Source organism: Plasmodium inui, assembly GCF_000524495.1.
Source record: "Plasmodium inui San Antonio 1 unplaced genomic scaffold supercont1.37, whole genome shotgun sequence".
In the NCBI taxonomy this organism is placed as follows: domain Eukaryota; phylum Apicomplexa; class Aconoidasida; order Haemosporida; family Plasmodiidae; genus Plasmodium; species Plasmodium inui.
In genome coordinates, this window is record NW_008481871.1 from 4,874 (window position 1) to 25,576 (window position 20,703).

Consider the following 20,703-nt stretch of genomic DNA (forward strand, 5'->3'; position numbering starts at 1 on the left):
GAGTCCAAGTTGCCTTAGCCCAACATAGGACGTGCTTTCTCAAACGTGCGAGACTAGTCTGAGTCTAGGTTAAGGAATCCTCACGACAACTCCCTTTCTGTTTATTGAATGGTCAACCCTCGCGTCCCTCTGTGTATTTTTCAGGAACATTAATGACAATCCGCGTACAGGGCGTCCGAAGGAGCAGGAATAATTGAGGGGATCTGAGCAGATGAGAGATCTGAAAAAGTTGAGAGTAGAGAGATGTTAGCGCCATCAGTTTATCTTCTGAGATAATAAAAAATAACCCAACTCAGTTATACGACTCAGGACTGAGAAGTCAATTAGTAACAAGCTCACAGACCCACACCAAATAAGACAATCCTAGGAATAAAACAAGAGAAAAAAAACAGCATCAGAACCATTAGAACAGGTTTATTCGAATTTGTACTAATAGTCTGAATCCTTCCCCATGGTGACTAAAAAGGTCAAACTGAGAAGAGCGTGCGGATTAAACTTGGGATATTACAAAACCTGTCTTTGTCTTAATTGGTGACTTACGAGGAGAAAATATTACGGAAAAGAACCCCAAATCAGAATAAAAGAAGTGAGTGAATTAGAATACAAAGGAGAGAAACCTCGCACAAGTAAAGGAGACGCGGAGTGAGTGAAACTAGCGAGAAGGGGCATAAGCATGCCAAGAACAGCAGGACTATAGAAAATAGCAGGAAAAGGGACGTAGGAATTTGACTACAGGTGAAGACCGAAAAATGGAGCCACAAAGAGCTGGGAAGCCACCAAAAAGAGAAAAACGATCTAGATTCCCACAAATCCGGAGCCCGTTATAAGGAATATAAGGAAGTAATTCTCCGTGTATTCTGAATTCTCCCGTTTCCCCCCCGTAGTTTGCATCGGGGTATAATTATACCGAAGAGACTAGCTCTTTTGAGAGAAAGCTAAACAATATCTTAACCCCACCTCACTGGCTCCGTCTCTTCAGGCATGTCAATCCCAAGGACAGGGAGCCAGTGGGAATTAACTTCCTGCGATCGGAGGAAGCATCAGACGTGGGGATATCCAAGAAACCAAGGATCAGGCAATTCATGCAATAGTACAACAAGGTATTGTTTCACCAAGCTGACAGAGTCCGGGTCCTCGCGGTGGGACGACCTGGATAACTGGATATCGAGGACCTTATTGAAGGATAGCCGATATCGGTGGAACCATGGATTTGATCCAAATCAGACAACCAAGTTGCTGACGCTCGAAAACAAGAAGGAAATGACATGGGGACAATTCTTGGACAAAATTTTAGAGAAAGTGGATAGTCAAGTATTATCAGGGAACCTCCATCTAGATTCACTTACGTGGACCAGGCAGGAATGGGCAAGCGCTTTAAAGAGCGAAATCCCCCTTCGCGCCCCCCTGGACAAGTTAAGTTCGGGCAGCAACTTATTATTCGTGATACTGTGTATAGTAACAGGATTGATTGAGGGGAAAAACAACCAGAGCAAACTATTTATCGACAGAGGTACAGGGTGTTATCCCGTGGATGCGGGTCTGGAGTTCACCGTCGATGAATGGAAGCAGTGGATAACCAATAAAGAAGGAAGGAAGCGGAGGAGAGATTCCCTGTGTTCCAGTGTTGGAGGAACTGACGGTTGTCAAGAGGCATCCATAGCCTTAATATTGAGTATTTACGAGGCTTTGAAGGCAATATGCCCGGAATGTGGCCCATATAGGTTGAGTTATTGGATAAAGGAAAAACAGGAGAAAGTGGAATCGGAGCAAGACGAGTATTGTTATTTTGAGGGAGAACAGGAAAATTGTCGTGACTCCCTCCAGGACAAAAGTCACTCACCAGTCTTGATCACAAGAGAGGGGAAGTTCCGGGTACTAGATAGACCGGAAGTCCATAAAGTCGCAGAAGTGTTAAAGAGTGCCCAGGAGGCAGCCGAGAGCATTCATGAGGATCTAGTTCTCTTAAGGGAGAATTCAACGGACTCCATCGATAAAGAGGGGAGTGGGGAGAAATCTCAGGAGAATAAGGCATCTTGCGAAGGGAAATATTCAAGAGAAGTTCACGAATCATCGCTCCCGCCGGACAACTTAACAGATTCAGGATTAAAAGATCAACAGGAGGGGATAATTGAGGAGAAAAAGAGGGCCGAACACCGAGGAGAGGATGAACTTAAAGACTCCGTGACGACCCCAGGGCTCGGGGGGGGGGTTTTGAGACGAAACTCAGCGGAAGATGAGAGTGCTATAAACTCTCCAGAACGTGCCCCTTCCGAGGCTTCTTCAGGGAAGGAAGTCACAGCAGCGTCATTGGGGGAGTTCCTATGGAGTTAATTGAGGCTTTGGGAATTAATAGCGGGAACAGTGGTTGTAATATGTCTAATAGTGAGCAGTGCTTATGGTTTATGGAGAATCTTTAGAGGCCAAAACACAAAGAGGAAGACGAAAATCAGTCCAGAAGGCAGAGGAACGTATGAAGTGGGTTATGGCGGGGGCAGATATTAGGGATAATGATCCGAGCGCGTTTAGGCCCTGAGGGCGGTGTTTAGATTGAGGGTTAAGGGTTTAGGTTTTGGGTTGGGGAGTGGACCCATACTAATATGACCTCCTCCGCAAGCCCCTTTGATACCGTCGTCTACAACCTTGAATCGGACCCTAGGTGTGCACCTGGGTGCACTAAGTGGTTATGTCCCCTATATGATTACCCTCTTTCCATATGTTAGTTATTCCCCGGAAGAATATGTTATGACTTCAAATGGATCCAGATTGAGTCTACATTGTGTTAATATGTGTACCTTCTTCCGTTTTATTAGTCTCTTTGTCCGTTAATTATTAGTCAAGGATCGACTGTATGGTTGTTAGAGGACTCAGATCGTTCCAAGTGAGATAGTGAATAGAAACATTCTGTCCCCATACTTATAGAGGAGGAAGCGTCTTTGTCTAATATGGATTGATTCCTGAGTGAGTAGATCGAATGGACCTCCTATGACGTGGTCTGTGTTGGGATGTCCTTTCCTTATAAGGAGTGGTACCAACAGGGTGACCCATACACAGCCAAAAGGGGTCCGATTTCGGACTTAGAGGAGTTGTTGTTTTATCATCTTGTTTTGCTTTATCCTATCGGAAAAAAGGGGACACCCTGTGATTTAAAACATTTCGATATAATGCAGGAGATACCATAATATATATATATATATATGCTGGCAGGAGGAAACAGGGATGCTGAAAAAATCCGTGGTATCCTTTCTGATGGGTTATATGATGATCGCTACTTAGGGAAAGACAGGTCTGTTCCTAAAATACCATATTTCAAAATGTTCTTCTTCCGTGTTAAATCTGATGAATCACGTTTCACAAAGATATAACCAGAAATTTCCTTCTCTTTGCATCCTACTAAGAATGCCCTCAATTCTTTCAGTAAAACATACATTAATTGTTCTCTCATTGGAGCAATAGATATGGCAAAAAAATGGCATAATTTCTATTTACGTTGATAAATGAATGATAAGCGACTTTGTAATTACAACTTTACGGCAAACTGATCTGATATGTAAGGAGTGCACATCCTGGCCTTCGAGAATGCTGTGGTACTTATATATGCTTGTTCTTCTTCTTTTTCTACTGTTAACTTATGATTTTCTCTCTAAAGATATTTTATCAATGTGTGATTCCTACTGCGGTGTCTTGAGTGGGTTGTGCCCTGTTTCATACAAGAGCGTCCGGATGGGGGTGATCATTTTATGTAAATTCCCTGTTTCTACGTGTCTTATAGGACAGTCTGCCCTAATTTAATAGGTGCAGGGAAATACAGAATGCCATATTCCATGTTTATCAGTAAATAGAACAGATGGAGAATAATGTTTTTCGACTTCTTCCGTATGTGTCTAGGCTGTTATGTATAACGAGTATTTAAGAGGAAAGATAAGTGGACTACTCTCAGGATCCTTCTAGGGGGATTATTACAAATAGGAAATTATGCATTCACCATTTGGACATTTTTTATCCCTTGTATGTTACGGAAAATTTGTCTACCCCCACATTGAAGAAGAGTGGGGCATACAATCGTAGATGAAATGTTTCGCGGCCTTCAGATATGTTCCTCAGATGATGAGTCGCAACTGGTGACCTGCCTTTGACATGTGTTTCGCATTTTAATTGTGCCCAACAATGGGGTTGATTATCTTCCTAATTTGTTGACTATTTGACTTACTTGATGTCCCTGTCTTTGGAAGTATGTGTGCCCTCTGTTTTCTAGGAAGGAGTTCCTCGTATGATCCTGTACTCTGTATTTATCAAAGCTGTCTGAGGTCATCGCATTCTAGGCCATTCGTAGGAACACCATTCCAATGTAACATATAAGTATGCGTGTTATATTTCGCCTCTGAATCTGCTTTCCTCCGGCTACGTTCTAATTATGATGGTGAGCGCTCTTGTGTTATTGTTCGTCCGTCTCCTCTTATAGGAGGCTTGTAAATCTTTGTGCTTTATACTCAGCGTGCTTTCTTCTTTTTTTTTGACATCCTCAGAAAAATTCTGTGTGTATCTGCTATGTTTGGGGATGTTTCTATATTTTCCTCGTTCAAACATTTTCCTATATGGCCGTCTATGTACAACTTCATGTCTTGTGAATCCTATTGCTCTCTGTATTCATGCAGAAGCATCATGAAGAGCGGTATGGACATTTCCATGTCTAGTTCATCTGTAATTACACACAATTCGTGGTTATGCACCTTCTGCTTCTCTTTATGAGATGCTGTTCCTGACGTGTAATTGGTCGTCTTATGTATTACATACTTGGTTGTGTTTTCTCGGTAGAACTTGATAACTTTATCAGACAAACTATCTGGAATGTACTGTTTCATACGTATGGGCTGTTTTGAGACCTAATTGCTACATACACGCCCTCGCCCCTGCAGGACAAGAATATGTCTTTCCTGGTTAAATTGATTGGTTGTAGACCTTACAATTTCCTGAACGCCCTGTTCATCCCTTCTGGGTCCTTGCTGTAATCTGTGGAATTAATTGTTCTCTTTCAACATCAAAAATATACGAATATTTATGTTAGAAACTATGCCACTAATGTTTTGGTATGTACAGATCACCATAGTTGTGTGCATCTATTCCCATTAGGTTTCTCCGTCAGGTAATTCCACCTATCACAGCTTTATTTATCATAAATGTGTGCACCACTACTTGAAGGAAATGTTTCTTGGTAAATTTGCATTCTTCTTTTTTGATTCATCTAAAAGTTCTGTATGTATATATAGAATCTTCTACGGAACGTTTGTTTTGCATTTTGCATGTATACACTCTTTGGGATGTCTTAATTACATATTAACTACTCATATTCAAGGTCGCGCAGTGGTACGTCGTCACTATAATATCATATATCCCTCTTCTTTTCGCAATCATGGCCACACATTGCTGTCTGTACGTGTATCCTTGTTCCAGATGTGCGCTTTCTGTATTTGGGGGGAAACGCCCATTTTAGAGGAGTCTACTGTGATAGGCGAACGAATTGGCAAAGGGGGTTATGTTCGGTTCTGCGGCGTCCCGTAAATACTAACGACAGTGCACTAAATGTTTTTTTTTGCATGTGTATATATATACATATATCTATACTTCCGTAAGAAAGGTAACCTCTGTAATGGGCCCCCCAAGTGTTAAGATAATAAATAACACCTCAATAAAGGCAATGGCATCATTATATAGTGTTTGTGGGGCTACACCGCGTGTGGGGTGTCGTTAGGATTGCCAGTTCCCTGTCCCAAAAGTCGTAAGCATAAAGACAGAGGGGGGAGCATCCGTAGCACTTAAGGACATTATGTACTCCCCACAACTCAGAATTTATGTGTGGGTGGGTTGTGAAAGATTTGCATAAACTGATAGGTAAAGGACAGAGGCTGGTGGATAGAATAAACTGAACCTACTAGGAAAAGGAAGAGGGGGGCGATACCCGTTGGGTAATATCCGAGGCGGGGGGATCCAATGGAGGAGACCTCCAATCTGCACGTACAATATCAAGAAATTGAATAGTTCGAACCGTGAGTATACCTTCCGAATTTGTACTTATTTTACATTTATATTTTCCGTGTTTACACCCGCTGTAATTCCCTTCAACCTTTCAGCACTGAGAACTCCAGTAAACCTTGATATTGCTGCATTTCTACCTACTTCTGAATTTGATCTTTTACGGAGCTGCCACGTTTCAGATGTGCGCTTAAATATTTCGGAATCCTGACCGCTGCTCCGACTATTTCTTAGTGAGTGGCGTCCTCACATTCAGAGTGACAGCACCTCACGGAAGTTCCGAATGATAACCTGGGCGTTGAGAGGTATTGTCATAGGGAGTAGCTGTAATACAGTTTGGTTGGGATGAAAAAGTATCAATAGTTGTTCTTTGTATAAGATTTTCATTCGGAACAACGGTATTTAGCATATGCAGGAAATGTGTTCCCCTGTGCCAACCTAATGAATGTCACAGGAAGAATCCTTTTCATTAGGGAGTCTACTGCGAAAGACCTGTGCAAACTCCTGTTCTCAAAGTATGCAGGACAATTCTACCGTTTCAATTAAGGCTTTCCTTATTCTTTCGTATAAATAGTCAGGATTCAAAGAAGAACCAGAACATGTAGTGATGGTCAAATAGGTGATCAAAGAACCCAACATATTCACATAAGACATGTCCCTGGGGTGTTGTTGGGGGGTGAAAGTTGTGATAGGACATTTATAAAATAGTGTGTGAAATCACCCAGTATATGGTTTCAATGAACACATTCGATGTGTGTGTTATTACTGTGGTATTGTTCTTTATTATTATTCAAGAAGATAAAGTATCCGTTCTGATATATTTCGTATGGAAATCCGGGCGTCTAATGCTATTGTTTATAATATCGTTTAAAGGTAAATATTCTAAACCAGTAATTTTTCTTATATTACATTGTGTATTATATTGACGTCTGCGTTTTACATCCTATTACTATCTCTGATATGTCTCAGGATAATGTGTGCATTTTTTGAAGGATCATGTAATAAATACATAATGTCTTATTAAAGGAAGAATTCAAACACTGCGGAGATGTCATGAAAAAATGGGTGGAATAATCGTGTGGCCATGTACATTATATGTCCTAGGCCAAAAAATACAGTTTCCAAGGAATCTGCACATTAGTTCGCTGGGTTCTCAGATTTGGAAAAAAGGCGTGCTTTTTCAATAAAATAATAACAATCAAATTAGGACCATAGGTATTTTTTATAAATGCGTGTTATATTAATGAAGTGTGAAAAAGAGGCCGCTATGCCGATTAAAGTCAGTCTCTTCATCATGAAATACGGCGTAGCCCCTTAGTTACTTCTTTATAAAGGGGTACATTGAAATTGAAAAGCCATTACCAACAGAGAAAAGATAAGAAAGGAATTGTACTAATATACATTACGTGCCATGTCATGATACGCCCCTCTAGTAAAACCCTGGGGCTCCAAACATGACTTATGCATTTATCGAAAAGTGTAACATATAATCCTAATTTGCACACAGGCGCACAATAAAATATAGATACCGCAATAAACAGCGGTTTCGTGGCGCTGGGTTAAGGATGTTTTTTTCGAATAAGAGAAGATATTTATAAATTCCCTGTCCCTTCCTGTTTCTGGGGTTCAGTTCTTTCTGATTAATTAGTTTCCGTTGATTGTGGATCGGGAACTGCTTCAAGCATTTTTAGAAACTATTCTTGCGCGCTAGAACAGTCAACACACATGTATTTATCCTTTGTTAATAATGCGCAACAGGAGGCCTCCGTGCCCGAGAAAGAAAAAGCAGTGGACCAGATTAAGTATAAAATATATAATGTCGTGTCATTGAACTGTATAGAAGGCGTATATTCTGGGATTTAATTTCGTTCGTAAAGTTCCTCCTCCTTGGAAGCTTATGTGTGCTTCGTTATTTATGGACGGATTCCATGCATTCTCCAGAAATTATGGTGTAACAGAGGGTACCCTCTTGGCATGGTGTTTTGAACGATGTGAATCACACAAAATTTACGGTTTCAGTTTGTATAATATTACATGTGGTACCAGAATTAGAAATAATATGTAACATAAATTAATTCTTATATATAATTCTCGAAGAATTATTTTATGAAGCTCAGGCTAAGGAAGCGTAACTGCGTGATTCTTATATTTCGTACAACATAACAGCACGATGACAAGAGGGGCCGTAGAATGAATGAAGTTTACGAACACGTCATGTTACGGAGAAAGAATGTTTCATCCATTTCAATCTTCTTAGAAATTTCCAAACAGCATCACGTAATGAAACATGCCAGACAACAAAAAAAAGAGAGGCGCTTTGCAGTGTGCGATATTTTGCTTACTACGATGTATATGTGACGATTACTCTATGTACATCTAGTATTAAAATTTATCAAAGGAAAAGAATCAAAGGAGGAAAATGCGTACAGATATAGTCTCTACGAAATACTGAGTAATATGAGAAGGGGCCCCACTATGCTTTCCCCATCCTTTGTAAGAGTCATTTCTTATTATTCTTCATTACTTCCTTACGTAACTGAATCTATTTTTGTGGACATTCTGAAGGACGAGAAGATGAGTCATGAGTCCTATTATAGAATTCTCCCCCTAGAGGGGCGGAGATAACATTATCTGGTTTATGGTGTAAATAGTCTCATGTAACCTGTATTATATTCGAATGTTTAGCTGACACTTTACATTCTTCTGATGCGTGCCGCGATTACTTGGATATTGTCTGGTCCTTAGTACACGGACTGTGGTATTGTATAACGTGTAAGGTGTAGCATCATAGGGAACGTATATTTATGGAGAATTCAATTTTAAAATAGTGAATGTGCATAGAATCTGTACCCGCAACAATTTTGAGCAGCAGGAAGGGTTCCACTGAGATGGAGATAGTGTGAAAGAAATTATGGTTGGAGACGGTTCCGCTCGATAATATATAGAGAGTGAACATCGCTTCCTGCGATTCCATTTATGTATGCCTGCTGATTCCTACAAATACTGGGGAGAATTTTTTTCCTTTTTTTTTTCCTGTCTTCTCTTCGCCACACTGAGATGGGTTTCCGACGTAGTTTGCAAAAAGGAAGTGCACGGAGAAATATGGACAGGGGTAAATGTGTCAATACAGGACAGCTCTCAATAGGCATATTTCCACTCTGAGCATTGAAATAGAGACTGAGCAGGAAACCATTGCGAATTCTTTAAGAGAGACTTCGAGGTTGTTGTTCACATAACCTAATTCTATGACCAGGGGGGATGACAGGAAAAATGCGTCTTAAACAGTTGAACAATGAGACTGCGTTCAGATTAACAGAGAGAACGCATGGCCTGATTGGAAAAGGATACATAAATCAGCAGCTGAGACGTCAAATATTATGCTCTTTACAGAAGAAATCACAGGGAGTACTCCGTGCCTCATGAGGGAGTACATTGATTTGATTGCTCCATATGGATGAAATCAGTTTTCACATTAAGACAGTGGCCACGTGTGCTTATTTATTTATTTCAATAGAGGGGACCTTCTTTGAAATACACATCGCAAATATGTGTGGAAGCACTCAAATGAGATGTCTTTCTTCATGTGGTATATAAGTATTGGGTATTAGTAGTAATTGCTGTGTGGGGATCACGTTAATAATAAATGTTTTCGGCGTTATAAAGAAACCTTGAGTAGCGTCTTATAGGAATGAAAGGATTTTTAATTATTCATAAGAATCTGAAAGAGGCGAATTTTAATATTACGTGCCTTGTTTATACGAGTATTTGATCTGGAAAAACTGACACCGATTTAAATATACAGCAGAGATGAGCACTTCATATAACCCATTATGGATAGGACTACACAGATCACAGGAAGGAGATGGAAGAAGTAAGAAAAAACATGAACACATCGATTCTATGCAAGCTATACCATTAGTGTAAAATTAAATATTTGAAATATGTCTCCTCCCCGTATTCATGATGGACATCGTTTGTGTCTGCTGTCGTGTGTCTATGGTCACATTCTATGCATAGAAGAAAGAAAAGAGCACATAAAAGGAAATGCCTGAGGTGGGATGGGTCACATGCGGGGAAGAATTCTGTGGGATGTGCCCCGAAGACGCGTTTTCCTCGAAACGTCCATGTGTGCATTATTGTACAGAAAAGGAGGATTCTTTTATAAGTGAAATTCTATTTATTGAGAAGCATTACTTCTTTCGCGATCAGCTCCGTGTGTAGTGCAGCTGTTATGAGAAACATTAAAAATTAGTAAGAGTGGAGGGGTATATTTATATGACTGCACACTTTAATAATTTCTCCTTGGCCCTTAGAATGGTAATTATAGCTATATATACATATATATCTATATCTTTGTCGTAATATTATGTTGATAAGTGGCATAACGCTAATATATTCCTTCTAAGGAGTTATAATAGAGCACACAACACACTTCCGTGTACCGGAGTGGGTATTGGACACTGTAATAACGAACATATTAGAATATAATGTTGATTTAGTACACATGGCCAGTTTTACAGGACAGTTCTTTTCAAAGGTGTGTGCGTAATTTTTGTTGTTCCTTCTTTTCTTCTGATACATTCTGCAATACACGGCATGTCCTTTATTGGGGTGTACTGATTGCCGCGTGAGACTATACTGGTACACAGAAGAGCAAAGTAGGAAGCAATATTTTCTCAGGATACAAAATTGACTACAATTACACACAGGCTGTGGAACATATTTCTACTAAGTATTCAATTAATAATTAACTGAAAAAATTCATAGTTATCTATTTTGATAACACATCCCTCACTCATGTGAATCTGATATTCCCTTAGAGGATATGCCCTTCTGGATATTGAGTTCTAAGATGAGCTCAGCACCCTATCATGGTATTAATGGAACTTTCAAATCTGTCACTACATCAGTTTAATATTAAATAAAGAAAAAATCCATTTCGAATACGGAGATTGACTAAATGGGAAGACGTATGCGGGTGAATAGTAAGAGTTAAGGATTCTTCGCCATAGAGTACACTATGCGGGGGAGAAGATATTGCAATAATTATATTTAGGAATTTCTCTTGTCCGGTTACGCCAACCGCTCACTATTACGAATGTGGTAACGCGGTCTGATTAATTTGGTCGGGAGGATTAATTATTATGGGCAAAATATAAGAAAAAAAAGGACCAAGGAGTGTGAGTATTCCACCCTTATGTAAAGCAACGAACGATACAGTGACATGAGAGTATGTCAATCAGAATCAAACCGGAATCGATAGGGAATGACGAGAGTAATGATAAACCACTTGATTGTGATTACCCCCAGATATATATAATACGCGAGGGAAGAAAGATAGTGAAGCAATTGTGGGGGTGGTTATAATATATTACAGAGAATACATCATAGAGATTAAGAAAACATTCCAGTATTAAATCATGAATAGAAACTGAGAATAAGAGATATGTATAAGGAACTCCCCATTCTGCATATCATGAAATATAGTAATCTAATGAAGAAACATGAGGCATTCCTCATTTGGAAGTGTTAAGGGAATTTACATTATGAGTATCACAGGGGGATGTATCAATTCAAACCGGCATAAAAAGCAAATTGGCCGGAAAAATACACATGATCTACATCCCTCTATACATTGTTATCATTTATTGATAAAAGTCTATGTGCTGTTGACCTCTTTACACCTTACCATGGAACATCTATATACGCATGGATATAAATACATATATATATATTTCTTCCCTCTCATATGTGGCACTAGTCCATGAGTGACACAAATAGAAAGTCTTAACCTGGTAACTTATGATGCATATCTGGCGTAATACGGGAGGGGACTAACCGAAAAAATAAAGAGAAGCAGAAAGAATGGTACTAGTGGTACACACTGTTAACCAAAAAGAAGAAATAATTATGAGTATATACGGATTTCGTTTAGAAAATTGTTCCTTTGGCATAAAGATGTCCCCCCTAAAATTAAACAATTGCTCATGGGGTTTGCTATGTGGGTACATATGAAGATAATATCTTAGTGAATTTAAACTCCTATCATAACAGTTTTAATTACAGTTTGCACATTAATTGCATGTTGAGTATAATTGAAGACACTGTTATTGCGCTTAAATGTTTTCATGCTTATCTGTAGAGACTCTTAAGGGTCCAATGGAATAAGCATATGCCCATCCAATTGACAGAGCCTGAAATGGTCAGGAGTGATGTTTATATGACTCCTTTTATAATTATTTTACTTTGGTGAATGCATTCTCATGCCCCATCCTTCCTGTGAGTGTGTTTTTTAATGTTTCGATATTTTCAGCAGTATCAACCTGGATGTTGCATTGTTCCTCTGTATGCTTTTTGAGGTTTCTGCATTCTTATAAGAGTGTTAATTCATATCGTAACCTGTTCGCCTATGCATCCCCATGCTGCATAGTGCCAGTTGATGCGGCTTCGTGTTGTATCATTCTCATGAGTGTGTTTGTTCATGTTTCCGCATTTTTATGAGAGTATTTTTTCATGGTGCGACTTCCTTAGATATGCGAGCACATGTGGCCAAATTTTGGCAACGTGTTATATGGCCTAATTTCGCGAACGTGGTTTCACGTGTGTTAATTTCGCGAATGTCGTCTCATGTGGAGTAATTCTTCGCGCACGCTGCTCCATGTGGCGGAATTCTTTCCGGGACTGCCTACATGTGGCTTAAGCTTGGGCAAAGTTTTCCCATGTGGATCAATCTTGCAGGGGTCCTTTCAAAGTTATATCCGTCGTACGCGCGCTTCCTTCTTCTGCTTCATTATATATATTTCTCTATTTAATTTTCTCATGAGGATACACCTCTCTGGGTCATTACTTTGACGAAAAATTTTTGGAGGGTTTCTTTATGATGACATTTTTCACACCATCCTTATGAGGATACCACTTCCCCTGGCATTTCTATGAAGATGTTTTTATCTGGTGCATTTTTATGACGATTTTCTTTGTGTAGTTTTTTCATGATGATGCTTTTTTCTCCTGCATTTTTATGATGCTCTCCCTCCGGGTTATTGTGCTGTTTCTGTCTCACGCTACTGTGATGTTTACTGTTCTGCCGCGGGACTGTGATGCCTTTTCTTCTATGTGGCATTTTTTTAAGGATTCCTATATTTCGCATGTCAATCTAATAATAATTCTTCGTGTTACATTCTTGCATAGCTACATCCTCCCCGCTGCGTCAATATGAAGATGTTTTTGTGTTTGGCATCTCTCTCAGCATGATATTTGCTGTTCCATTGTCTATGAAGTTTCCTTCTTTTATGGTGCGTCATTGTGAGGTATCTTCTCGGTGGGGCATGTTCTTTCCCAAGATTCATTTTACCGCGTTGTACTTTTAATATATTCTTCTGCTCGTCATTTTTATAGAGACTGTCTCCTTTGTCGTGTCACTATTAAGATTCTTGTGTGTGCTGCATTCCCTTTCTGACGATTGTCCTGTCCTCGGGTGTTGTGATGAAGTTTCCCGTGCCATGTCATTATGAGAATTCTTTCAAGTGTGGCATTCTTCTTACGAAGATTCCTCTTACTTCGTTATCTTGATGATATTTCTTTGTTTGGCTAGTTTATAAAGATGCTCCTTCCTCTTATCATGATACCGCGAAAGAATTCTTTAGCGACGTGTTCTCTATATGGACATACATGGTTTTGGGGCATTTGGATGATGCTCCTTTCGGGCAGTATTTTGAATATATTGTTTTTTGTCATTTGTTTTATATCGATGCTCCTTCCTGCCTCGGCTTCGTGAAGATGTTTTCCTTCGTGTCATTTTTTTTATCATGATGTACCCTTCTTCGCGGCATTATGAAGATATTCTTTTGAGTGTGATTTTCTCTATGAAGATGCCCCTTTTCCGCGACATGGTAAAGATGCTTTTTCGTTCTTTATTTTTTTTATGAAGATTCTTTCTTCTCCTACTAGCTGCTCGACGCTTTTTTGTTTCGTTCTTTTTAAGATATTCTTTTGCCTCGATTATTGTGAAAATGTTTCTTGAGTTGGCATCATTGTGAAGAGATTTTTTCGGCCATATTATTGTGAAGATGCTCTCCTGGCTGCCTCCCTGTGGATATGTTGTATTCTATGTCATTCTTCTTTATTAGAATGTTTCCTCCCTAACATTCTGATCGACCTATTTTTCTTTTCTCTATGTGAAGCCATTATGAAGATATCTCCTTTCTTCGGCTATTTATGAGGATGGCCACCTATGTGAAGTGTAAATAGCATCACCATACTGATGTGGTAGCATTACTAAACATGAATAATCTATCGATGTGTGAAAGGGCACCCTTATCCTTGCTGTACTACTGCTTTAAAAGTCATGATGTGCATGGAATACTATTATGTGAAAAATAGTGTTACCTGGATAACATTGTTAATTGAAAACAGTTGTGTCAAGAGTAGGGATCTCCTGGAGTGTTATTGTATGAAAGCTATTGAGGTGTCCGTAGTACTCATATCCCGAGAGCACTGACACGTTCATCGTCTCGTTATTTCAGGAGCACAAAGTAGATTCGTGTATTCTTTGCAAAATATTGGGGTTCGTTCCTGACGCTGGTGGTGGGCCTCGATTCATGTCTACTATTGTTATATGGAGTGCATGAGTATTCTATTGCAGTCGGTTAAACCGTACTAAGGTGTCTGGATTCTCAATGGTCCAGAATCCCGAGATTCCCATGGCACTGTTATAAGAACGCCCATGTAGCTCAGTTATCTGCATGACCTCTAGTGCTATCATACTAATCTGCACCTTTATGCTTTGTGCCATAATGTATATCATTATATTCAAAATAATATGTTATAGAACAGTGCGTGTGTGCAAAGAGTACGGTCATGTTAAGAATATTGTTATGTGGAAAATACTTCTATCTCAATGGTACAGTATCTTAGTGAGTATTCATGATTGGAAATGCTAATATGAAGAAAGTACACACAAATGTATAGTACTGATATCTGGAGTTAGCTGACGTGTGTAACATATCGCTATCTGGAGAATATGGAAGTTGAAACAATCGTATTAAGTGATGTATTCGGGTGATAGGATCTATTTCGCTTAACCTCTTAGCCTTTGGGGAAAGCTATCTTATGAAGAGTGAACAAGCTCCGGTATTATTTTTATGTGAAGGATATTTCTGTGTCAAGTGTGCTAATGTGTGAAGTGCACTGTTAATTGAAGAAGACTACTGTTATGTGTGAGGCGGTTTACCTCGATGAATAAGTCTATCCTTGGGTTATCAGGATGTCAAATGTTTTCATGTAAGTCTAATGACTTCATTAGAACAGGTGCTGGATTGCCGAGCTCCCAGGGCCCATATCTAATACTATTACTTAAAGAGTATTGCTACTCCGGGAGTATGATGATCTTAAGAGTACATTTTTATCTCAGGTATTGATGTTTCAGGAGTGAAGTTGTGCTACTGATAGCATTGTCTCTGCCTCTATGTAGCTTCATTAGTGGGACTATATCTATGGTACTATTTGTTGGAAAGTATGGGTGTACAAGGAAAAGCATTATGTTAACAATAATATTGTTTAGATAATACCTTCATTTGAAATACACAGTTCTATGGGAAGTATCGATGAGTCGAAGTATTATTGTGTGAAGAATAAATAGATATAGGCCGTACTCATATCTGCAGAGTATTAAGATGCCTGGTACGTTACTATTCGGAGCATCAGAAAATTACGATAGTACTGTCAAGTAATTTATGTTCAAGCAGATAAGATATATCGCATCATGATTTATTCTATGCAGAGAGTTACATCATGGAGGGTATAACCGTTTCCGTAATAGTTTTATATGAGAGATACTATGGTGTGAACAGAATGGTCCTCTTCAATGGTGGGTCATTTGAACAATATTATGGTTATGTACCGAATGGTGTCACCAGTTGAGCATGCCTGTCTCTGAAGTGCCATTATGTGAATGGACTGGACTTATGTTTAATGGCCCAATTATATAAAGTATGGGATTGTATAACAAGTAGTGCATGTCGGCGACCCCATTATTTCCATTGTACTATGGTGCCAGAAGTACTATGATGTAGACCGTAGTCCTGTGTGTGAAATATCCATATTCTAGGAGGATCATTATTTGGAAGATACTATTCCTTCGAGTGTATGAATATTGGAGCAAGATTAACGACTGTACAGTACGGATGTGTATGGATTCTGAATGGTGATGATTACAGAAGTTGTCGTAGTGCTCTTATATGAATGTACTAATGGTTGACCTGGGGTAATATTTGTTGTGCATTGTTTTCTGAATAGAATACCTCCGTAGATAGTATGCATAATCGGAAACCATATTTTGTGAGTATACTGATATGTGTGTAGTACTGTCATTTAGGAAGCAGAATGGTGCACAGGTTATAGATGTGCCAGGAGCACAATTATCTGGAGGGTAAAAATTTCGAAGCCCAGGATTTTGACATATATTATACGCACAAAACTACTGTGTGGAACCTGTAGCAGTCCTGGAATTATTATTATATTAAGAGTGGTTCATTACGTGATGCTTCATGACTTTAGCAACACCGCTCTACCAAGTGTACCGAAGTCATTAGATTACGCTTGTGTGAAAATAACTTCTTAGCTTGGATTTTCGATATTGCCAGAGTAGTATCATGTGAATAGTCCGCTTGTGTGCAAAGTATTGATATACCAAGAATAGCATTGTGAGGATGAGTACTATTGTGCCGGTAATACTATGGTTTGAATAGTACTGACCTGCAGAAGCTGACATTATTTCTACTTTCTATGTGTGTTCCAAGAATACTATTATATGAATGAAATCATTGGATGAAGTTTGCAGATATACATGTTGTAGTTTTATATAAGGAGAAGAAGTGTGTAAGCCGCTGGAATATATCACAGATGTCATTGGTTGTGAAGTATACAGCTATACCAGCGATATCATTGTATGGGGGTTAACAAATAATACAAGTAATGTAGGAGCAACTAAATGATTTGAACCCTCCAAACCGGCTGGAGCAGATTTATTTGAGGAGCGCGAATATACCAGTGTTCATTCCATGTGAAAAGCGTCAGTATATGAAGAGTGCCATTCTGTGAAGTCCACCAACATTTTGAATGCAGTACTATGTAAGATGTAGGAAGATCCTGGGGGATTGTTATCTGAAAAGTCTCCTTGTGGCTAGAGTGCCCTTATTTGAAAAAAACATCTGTGTAAAAGATAAGGATATCCTCCAGTGTTACTGTATATGAAGCGTATCCAGGTCTCCGTAATACTTATATATAGGGAGTAGTAACACCCTTATTCTATTGGTATTTGAGAAATCGGGGCAAACCTTGGATACCACTATTTATAAAGTACTAGTATCAGTCCCTAAACCTGGTAGAATGCGCAGATGTACCTATAGTACTATGATGTGAAGAGTATTGCCCTTCATGTAATGGGTTATCTTAAAGGTTCCGGGTTTATGCCTTCATTATGTGAATAGCAGTGTCCTGTGGAGTCAATAAATCTTGCAGTCTAAGTATTATCTAAAGAATACTAACGTCTCCGAATGTTCCATGGTGAGAAGTCAAAATGTCCGCATAGTACTGTTCTATGAAGGTAGTAGTAGTCGAGTTATATGGATCACCTGAAATGCTACAATACAGACAAAAGCATAATGTATGACGTATCCTGCCCTTATAAGTAAAAATAACCTTGGCGGATGATTCCTTAGAAACGTAGTGATATCGAAAGAGTACAGTTCTGTTTACAGCCCTGTAGTGTCAATAATACTCCTAGCTAATGAGGATACTTCTTGGAGAATTATTAATCACTTGGCCTACTGTTATGGGAACAGTGAAGATGTATGTATTATACTCAACTCAACTAATGTGCCAACATACCTGGTACACTGCTATTTGAAGAATAGTAAAATTGGAATAGTAGTATTAAGTCAACTATTTGGAAGGGTTGGATTTAAAGGTTCAGATTCCAAAATAAGGAGTACGCTTCAGCTGCATGAGGTAAGGAGTCGTAGTAGTAGTCTAATATAGAGAGTCCTATTCTCTGAACCGTATGGACGTATTCACTCCCATCTTATTTGGGAGAAACTACTGTTATGTGTGCCATTGTGTGCCTTGATGGATGGAAGCATCTTCAAAATACAATTATGTAGAAGGTTTCGATCTAAGTTCAATACGTAGATTATAATCAATACACCATTGAACAAATCATAGAGTTAGTCTGGGATATTGTATTTTGAAAGGTGCCACCATGCCAAAATCCGTATAATGTTAATAGTACTATCGTGTGTATAATACTAATATTGCAGGAATGTTATTATATATAGAACAGTCTTCTATAAGAAGAATGGGAAATAACAATATAGAGATTAAATCAGAAATTCTGATATGTTTGTGTTTTTAATGATGATAATTGCGAAAATTCCTCCCGTAAAATTATCTGAGGAAACTGGTCTTTAATATCTACGGATGACCCACCATGCTCTTATGATAGAAACCCCCTCACGTCTAAAAAATTGTGCAATCATACCTAAAGATATCACAAGAATAGCCTTCTTTAGAGTTTTCCCACCGGGAATTGCAATCTGCATTCTATGAGATATAGGAATAGCCAAATCCTGTGTTTTACCTAGAAAACTATTCTGTGAAAAATGTTGATCCCCAGACAATACTATGATGTTAAGGATACGTCATTGTGTAAAATACCAACATTCCAGAGATAATATTCCTAATGACCCTCTATTCTCTAAATTAGCTGAACATCCAAGGCCAAATTCTGTCTAAAGAATACTGATGTATTTCCAATCCAAATAATAAGAGTAATGGCAATTTCCGTAGTACCATTATACGAGGCTCGCAAGCAATAACCTAAGTTCAGATCTGAAGGATATTGTAGATTAAAACCGCATCCTCCCTGACCATACCAACCCAACCGAACAAATATCCAATAAACCGTATTCTATCTCAGTAGTATTATTATTGAACATAACAACTAGATCTGAGGTGCTCAGAGTCTAGAAGAAAGGATTATTTAAGAAGTCAGCGGGGCAGCTAAATATCAATCTCTAACAGATGCCATGTTATTAATCAGACTCCAACGAGAGGAATAGGATAAAATAGACAGGTCAAGAGTACCCTAGGTTTTAATTCCAAACACCTCCCCCCCAGAAACAATCTCCTACCTGGAAAAAGCCAGAGAAAAGAGGACAGTAATGTCTTATTATTTGAAGTACCATAGTAATGAGGGACCGGGGACCCCCTCATTCGTATGACCAAATCAGGATTTGACAGATTGATGTACTCCCTATGAGGAGAAGGTGGTTAGCACACTGCCATCTACAGGAACCAGTATTATATTAAATTTAAATTAGACACTACGAAAAGAAAGGGACTGGACGTCTTAGACCGGATTCACTTCTTTAACCAAGGAACAAAATCCCCTGCAACCCACCGACAAGGTATAATCAGTTCCCCCAAAAATCACTCAGGAGGATGACACAGCAGATGACAACCACCTCACCCGAACCACGCCGCCGAACGACCCAAATTCACCCAAGTCTTGATATACAGGAACAGATCCAAGTAACCGAAACAAATCTGCGAAAAGATTAACCCCCCTGAGGGAAAACGGGAGCCAAGGCGAGGAGTAACCAAGACCGGGCAGAAAAAAAAGGGGGACCCCAAGGGAAAGATTTAACCAAAGGAGAAGGCACGAACCACAATATCCTCAAATGAACAGCGCAGGAGGGATTACGACGCCCCCTTCCACAACAAAGCCTAAGGAATTAGCACCGCAACCGGCAGAATCTCATCAAACACCCCCAAACACCCCCCCAAGGGAAAAGAAGTCAGGAGCAACACAGAATTCCACTCCCATGAAAAGGCAGAAATCCCACTAACACAGGCCAGACAGGGCAGGAATTTCATCCATCTGTTGGGAAATCTTCACCGAATCGAATAATGGACAGACCACATAATCCCCAAAACAACCTCTAAAACAACAAGTAAACGTATGAAGGAACGACTCCCTAATAGCTAACCCAAGATAGCAAGCGCAAGACATAAAGGACCCTAAAAACACAACTCAGGCCACCTCAACAGTGAACCCCACCAACAGCAGGAACTGCCCCAAAGAAGGAACCCACGAAACTCAGGAGTAGCAGTAGAGAGACTAACTACCTCTCAAACCCAGAAACCAATAGGGACCAATGGAACAAATAAAGAAAAGAAGCCCTAACACGTAAGCTAAGATCAACTAAAACAAAGCCATCAAAGTAACAACTCCCCAATAGCCCCCCTCCCCCCGGTCGAGAACAAAGAACAAGTCGTGGGACGCCCCTAAGCGAGGACAAAGTGTAAGGAACGACGAAGGTGGATGCCCACAAACAAGACCGAACTGGAGAGCGACAAAATCAAGGGGAACAGTTAAAAAACGGAGGAAGCAGCAGTTCCCGAAGATCATCCCAAGCAGACACAAGACACCCCAAGGACTACAAATCCAAAAGGAGGGAATATAGACACTGAACCCGCGCAAACACCCAGGAAGAGGAACGACGAAGGAGGGATCAATCGATCACACCCTACAACGAGGAAGCTGTTAAACAGGCTAAATACCGCCCAGCAAAATAAGGATCCAAGCTCGGGGGGTCAGAGCGAATCAAACCTATCAAA

General features: G+C 39.6%; 5 protein-coding genes across 5 annotated transcripts; 1 reads left to right on the forward strand and 4 right to left on the reverse strand.

Moving 5' to 3' along the window:
- Positions 1–979: 979 nt before the first annotated feature.
- C922_05078 (hypothetical protein) lies at positions 980–2,331 on the forward strand (the record flags this gene model as incomplete). The annotated part of the gene is made up of 1 exon (XM_008820651.1): positions 980–2,331. A coding segment is annotated over one exon (1,352 nt), but the record flags the coding sequence as incomplete, so codon positions are not given.
- Positions 2,332–4,398: 2,067 nt separating this feature from the next.
- C922_05079 (hypothetical protein) lies at positions 4,399–4,584 on the reverse strand (the record flags this gene model as incomplete). The annotated part of the gene is made up of 1 exon (XM_008820652.1): positions 4,399–4,584. The coding sequence occupies one exon, from the start codon at positions 4,582–4,584 to the stop codon at positions 4,399–4,401; it is 186 nt and encodes a 61-aa protein (XP_008818874.1).
- A 44-nt stretch (positions 4,585–4,628) lies between these two features.
- Positions 4,629–4,859, reverse strand: C922_05080 (hypothetical protein; the record flags this gene model as incomplete). Its single annotated transcript, XM_008820653.1, has 1 exon — positions 4,629–4,859. The coding sequence occupies one exon, from the start codon at positions 4,857–4,859 to the stop codon at positions 4,629–4,631; it is 231 nt and encodes a 76-aa protein (XP_008818875.1).
- Positions 4,860–12,928: 8,069 nt separating this feature from the next.
- On the reverse strand, positions 12,929–14,830 carry C922_05081 (hypothetical protein; the record flags this gene model as incomplete). Its single annotated transcript, XM_008820654.1, has 2 exons — positions 12,929–13,108; positions 14,684–14,830. 2 exons carry the CDS (start codon positions 14,828–14,830, stop codon positions 12,929–12,931), a joined length of 327 nt encoding a protein of 108 aa, XP_008818876.1.
- A 1,782-nt stretch (positions 14,831–16,612) lies between these two features.
- C922_05082 (hypothetical protein) lies at positions 16,613–16,795 on the reverse strand (the record flags this gene model as incomplete). The annotated part of the gene is made up of 1 exon (XM_008820655.1): positions 16,613–16,795. The coding sequence occupies one exon, from the start codon at positions 16,793–16,795 to the stop codon at positions 16,613–16,615; it is 183 nt and encodes a 60-aa protein (XP_008818877.1).
- Positions 16,796–20,703: the final 3,908 nt, after the last annotated feature.